General features: G+C 43.4%; 1 protein-coding gene across 1 annotated transcript; it reads left to right on the plus strand.

The window, feature by feature from the left end:
• The first annotated feature begins 2,170 nt into the window (after positions 1-2,170).
• On the plus strand, positions 2,171-5,473 carry LOC149811282 (equilibrative nucleotide transporter 1-like). Its single transcript, XM_089992873.1, has 2 exons — positions 2,171-2,768; positions 4,398-5,473. The coding sequence occupies exons 1-2, from the start codon at positions 2,243-2,245 to the stop codon at positions 5,138-5,140; spliced, it is 1,269 nt and encodes a 422-aa protein (XP_089848999.1). The 5' UTR covers positions 2,171-2,242; the 3' UTR covers positions 5,141-5,473.
• Positions 5,474-6,157: the final 684 nt, after the last annotated feature.

Consider the following 6,157-nt stretch of genomic DNA (forward strand, 5'->3'; position numbering starts at 1 on the left):
TCGTCGCCCCACGACAACCCACGTCGCCGCACGACGACCAACGTCGGTGCCCAGCCGACGAAGGTCACCTCCCTCGACGACGTCCATCCGACGACAGCCCCCCGTCTTCGACTGACCCATATGGTGGCAACAGCTTGTGCTTCAGAGGAGTACCAATACCACCAGCGACACCCCAGCGACGCCAGCAAGGCCGCCGCCGACTGCCCATGTTGGCAAATTGCCCCACGGTGATCAACCCGACGAACCCACCCCCGACGAACCCACCCCCGACGACAGGTAAGGGATACAATTTTTTGTTGTTATCGCCGGAGCGGTCGGTAAACCGGTGATGCCGTTGGGCTGCCCGTGGCGCCGACAAGGCCACCACTACCACCTGCAGCTCTCCGGAAAAAGCCTATCGACCAAAACCCCCAACCCGATGGCTGAGGGGTTTTGATGAAAATGGGGTTTTTAACCCCGCTTTTTCCCGACGAGCAGCACAAGAGGTAAGGGGTTTGCCACACTCCGCCCGCAATCCAGCGGTCTGACAAAAACCCCCTTCCTCCGACGACATCTCACTAAGATCTCGACGTCGACAGAGTTTTCCTGCTACCCAACGATGCATATTTAACTCTCAGCCTCCTGCCGGGAGAGCTATCACCCCACAATGACAGTTTTCATACTTCGGCAACCGTCATCGCCCCACGATGACAAACGATCACCGACAAAAAGGCGTTGTCACCGATGAAGGCTGCCACCCCACGACGACAGTCTATCGAAAAGGGAGGGGGGGGTGTCTGGCAACTGTGTTTCTGAATACATATGAGCTAGACATGCTCAATCTGTTACAGTCACCAAACAACGACAATAGTCACAAAAAATGTTGAAAAGGTCCTACACGGCCATGCGTAGCGGAAATGCGTGGCGTAGGCCCATAACCCAATATTGACAAATCTTGTGAAACAAAACGTATGAAGCGTACCTGAATTCGTCATGGATCGTAACTACGTGTAGGGAATTCGACATTCTCCTCAACCGGTCAACGCCCACAATGAGCCCAGGCCTTAGGTCGACGGTGAGCAGGACCCTTCCACGATATCAGAATGTGAAATTGTTTTGGCAGGATAATTGCTATTAATCATTCATTATCTTCATGGCCTCCTAACCCTTTTATATAATGGGAGAATAAGGCAGTTACGTGAGCGTGGTCTCTCCACATTCACGTAACTCTCACCCACTAACCCCAACAACTAATGTGACTCACTAATGGCTGCCAAACCGGTCACATCGTGGGTTGGACCCTTAAGCCATAACCCATAATGTCCAACAATATTCTGTTGTAGATGAACATTTTAAATTTCATTGAATAATACTCTTAATAGAATATTGAAAATATTTCAACTGCTCAAATATAACCTAAAAGGCTATTTTTTAATATTTATACGGACAAACCTCTCCCAGGATTAGAGACCTAAGCACGCTGGCTCTACCTGCCGTACTTACTTTGGGGGCTTACCCCTTGCTGTGATGGAGTTGTCATGCTTCAGCTTGCACAGGGGATGACACTCAGGAATTTGAACCTAGACCCTAGGCAGCCTGCCTAGTGGCTTAGGCCTCCATCCCACCACTCCAAATTCCTTTGGGGCCAGAGGCTAAGATTTACTTGAGAATTTTCATAATATCCAAAGATTGCCAAAACAAACATTCCTTTAGACCAGTTTTACCTCTTTCAGCAATGGTTCTCAATCCTTCTCTTTATTTTCAACTGCAATCTCTCTCTTTCGATTTAGAAAGAAAACCATTCAATTTCATTGTTGATTATGGGTTCTACTGAAGAAAAAAAAAAGAAAAGAAAAGAAAAGGGAGTGAAACAAATACATGAATGATGAGTATGTTAGTTTTCTCACAGTACTACTAAAACTTCATTTGATTGCTACCATGACATTTATTATATACTTGGTTTTATTTATTATTTATTAGGAGTATGTTTTTGTTTTTAACCCCATAAAAAAAGAAGCTAAAAGATACCCAAATATTTCCAAGGCCTTGGACATGCTTATGGCTTCAATTATTCGTCAATTTTTTACTCAAAATTAATATTATTAAAACAGTCAAACATCTTTTTTGTCAACCCATCCGTTTCCATTTTCCGAAGCTGTATTTATGGAGAGGAGGAAGGGCAAATGCGCTTGCTTAAAGAGGCTGATTGATTGCAGTGACTACAACGAAGGCGCGCGCAGGCAGGCAGGCAAGGGAGATCGCGATGGGCTTCTCCGACGGTCCCAGCAGCAAGGCTGACGAGGTGGAGACGCTGCCTCTCAACCCCAAGGGCCAAATCCCCGAGGATTCGTTCCAGCTGGCCTACATCTCCTACTTCATCCTGGGCGCGGGCTTCCTCCTCCCATGGAACGCCTTCATCACCGCCGTCGATTACTTCACCTACCTGTATCCGGGAGTCAGCATCGACCGCGTTTTCGCCGTCACCTACATGCTGGTCTGCCTCGTTTTCCTCCTCCTCATCATCGCTTTCTTCACCCGCAAATCCACGGCTTCCCTCAGGATCAACGCCGGCCTCTCCCTCTTCTTGACTTCTCTGCTCGTGGTTCCCCTCATGGACGCCTTCTACCTCAAGGGTAGGCCCCGCCTCTATGATGGTTACTACGTCACCATCGCCGCCATCGCCCTCTCCGGGGTCGCCGACGCTCTCGTCCAGGGCAGCCTCATCGGTTCCGCTGGCGAACTTCCCCCAAGATACATGCAGGCCGTTGTTGCCGGCACCGCTGCTTCTGGTTCGTATCTCTTCTCCTTCTCCTTCTTCATTTGCTCTCTCTCTCTCTCTCTCTCGGGGTATCTTATTCTCAATCTCATCTCATGGAAAAATTAATACAAGGCTGTTGTTCCGTGAGGCAAATTGTTGGATGGATGCTATCTTTTTCCTTTCTCTCCCCCATCCCCCTTTTTCCCCTTTTCCTTTGCTGCGTGTCTCAACGAATCTGCATTTGTTGGTCAGCTTCCCCTCAGTTTTAGCGAATCTGCATGGGCGACTCCTTGCCATATGGAATTTTAGGGAGGTTCATGTGTGTAATTACTTCGACACTCTCTTCTCGCGACCAGTTAGCCGAGAACCTTTGATTGGATATGTTCTATGCGACGACCCCTTTGTGTCTTTGAGCCACAATCCGGCGTTGGAGGTTTGTTCTCTCCGCAAAATGAAACACGGCGAACATGCTAAGTAGGAGGCCGGGCACCCTCTTTGAACTTTCTTTTGGTTTTTTGTAGGCGCTTTTTGCGGTAGATACATTTGTTGTAGCCCTTGTACAGTTGTGCATAGTCCTTAATAATAATAATAATGACGGGGGCATACTCCCCCAGCATTCTCATCGAAAGGAAAAAAAGAAAAAGAAAAAGAAAAAGAAAAGAAAAGCATTCGCTCTTTGTGATATACTAGTGGAAAAGCATTAATGGAATCTTAGTTGCCTCAATTTTCCATTTTCCTTTTTGCATTTCAGCAACATGTCACCCTTTTCCTGTTTGATTTGTTTGATGGATGTTTCTGAAGGTGAGACCTCTCCGGTGGCTCTAACTGTACAAGTAGAAAACATTTGTATATGTTAGCCATACGCATTCAACTTATTCTGATACTGGTTGTCCCGTTCAGCATGGTTTGCCATACGTATAAATTTCATAACTTTTAGTTTGATTCTTCTCTATGCTAACGAGCTGGCATTGGAAAGAGGTGTTCCATTGCCTGTAGTTTGGATACTTGTCATATTTTACTCCTTGGCTGCATGATTATCTGCCTTATATGTGTCGGCAGTGTCCAAGTACTTCATGAAGCAAACACCTAAAAATTGTGGCAACTCAATGAAATCATATTCACTCCTATAAAAAAAGGATGTATCGTCCTAGATACCTTTTCTTCTATGTCACGTAAGTGCGAGTGCGGATGCAGGTGCGGGTGCTGGTACGGCTGTAGCGATGAGGCACTTTAAAAAAACTTGGGTGCAGAGTGCGAGGGTATATATATATATATATATATATATATATATATATATATATATATATATATATATATATATATATATATATATATATATATATAATTTTCAACAGTTTTAATGTGTGTGCATTTATGTATTTATATATGTAATATTATAGAAAAATGAACTTGATTAGGGTTAACTGAATCTACTTTTGGATAAGAATGGACCTTAATGTTGTTAACTTCACCTAACACAAAAGAAGGATACGGGTGAGGTGCCCTGTTAGAAGAGTCCGTGTTACATAGCTTTTCTTTGTTTTGTTATGGTTGTTGGAATTGGGAGTACATTTTTCAATTAAATTCATTTATCTGAAGGAAATGATTGTAAGGCTGCTCAGTTGCTTGTTTTGCTGATGCTTTTGAATATTGATAACAGCGGTGCTTGTCTCGGCTATGAGGATCATAACCAAAGCAATGTTTACACAAGATGCACATGGTCTAAGAAAAAGTTCAGATCTGTACTTTGGTCTCAGCATTGTTATGATGTTCGTATGCATAGTTTGCTACAACCTAGTGGATAGGCTTCCTGTTATTCATTACTACAAGGATCTTAAATTGCAGGCTGTACTTCAGTCAGAGGATGTGGAGAAAATGGAAAAAGGTTCCGACCCCAAGACTTCTTGGGGCTCAAACCTGCGGCACATTGTGGGGAGAGTTAAATGGCATGGATTTGGTATCCTCCTCATCTATGTTGTGACACTGTCTATATTCCCAGGATATATTACGGAAGATGTGCACTCTGAGCTATTGAAGGACTGGTACTCCATCCTCCTTATTACAGCATATAATGTGTTTGATCTGGTTGGCAAGTCTTTGACAGCAGTGTATGTGATCCAGAATGCAAATATTGCAGTTGGAGCTTCGGTTGCAAGGTTGCTTTTCTATCCTCTATTTTTGGCATGCTTGCATGGGCCTAAGTTCTTCCGAACTGAGATTCCAGTGACACTGCTAACATGCCTGCTTGGATTAACAAACGGTTACTTCACAAGTGTCTTGATGATTCTTGCACCAAAGGCTGTTCAGATACACGAAGCTGAGGCGGCCGGGATTGTACTAGTCTTATTTTTGGTTATTGGATTAGCAGCTGGTTCGGTGGTGGCATGGTTTTGGGTCATCTAAATACTGATCTGAAGATCATCTACCGCCATACATGTGAGGAAGGAACTGCTTGTCATGGTTCTTCTTGTGGCTGGTGGCTGGTAACAGATGGAGTTTTAATGTGGGAGAAGGTGTATCAGTGGCTCAGCCAACAGTGCTTTCTGATGATTTGTGGATGTCTGCAGATGATAGTGGTGGGCCTACTGAGGACACGATCCAAATGGCTATACACATTTCGTGCAACTAAATTTAGTGCTTACTAGGCATAATCTCAAATGGTGCTATCATGAAAATAAATGTTATTGGAGTTGTCCTTGTAATCATCTTTAATGCATCAAGTTTGTTTCTGTAGCATTTTCCTTCTCTTTTTGGCCTTTTAGGGCATGCTTGTTTCAGTCGTGCGACACAGCAGTTGTGCAACCGGCACTTGAAAACTCGGTACATACATGGCTAAATCAGCATGCTAAAAATCATTTCAAAACAGGAATTGAAATGCAGAGAATCTCTGCACTTACATGGTTAAATCAACATGCTAAAAATAATTCCAAAACAGGAATTTCTGATAAAATTCAACGTAATACAAACACGGATTTTCTGTGCTGAAATCATACATCCAAAAACAGATACTAACACACACAATTTTTTTGTGCTGAAATCATATATATACTAACACATACACAGATTTTTTCTGTGCTGAAAACATACATAAAAAACAGATACTAACACAATTTTTCTGTGCTGAAAACCTACATCAAAAACAGATACCAACACACAAATTTTCTGTGTTGAAAACATGCATAAAAAACAGAATGATAACAATATTTCGATTACAACATCAAAGCAAAAATCAAAACAATTAAACTGCTACACATCTACAGAATAGGCCACTGCACATATAGACTCAAGAAAAAAAATTGCAAATCAAGATGAGGGTTATACCCTATTTCCGGAAAACCCTCTATTTGCAGCATGCTAAACCCCAATCTATCATGATATAACCTACACCGGATACTACCTAAGGAGTGGAAGGCAAGAACC

This window comes from Nuphar pumila, chromosome 17 (assembly GCF_984573655.1).
Source record: "Nuphar pumila chromosome 17, dmNupPumi1.hap1.1, whole genome shotgun sequence".
Lineage (NCBI taxonomy): Eukaryota > Viridiplantae > Streptophyta > Magnoliopsida > Nymphaeales > Nymphaeaceae > Nuphar > Nuphar pumila.

Bases quoted from the DNA above. Each gene is read 5' to 3' on its own strand.
- LOC149811282 (XM_089992873.1), top strand. From the start codon at position 2,243: ATGGGCTTCTCCGACGGTCCCAGCAGCAAGGCTGACGAGGTGGAGACG. The intron at 2,769-4,397 runs GTTCGTATCTCT...TATTGATAACAG, and splicing joins TGCCGGCACCGCTGCTTCTG to CGGTGCTTGTCTCGGCTATG.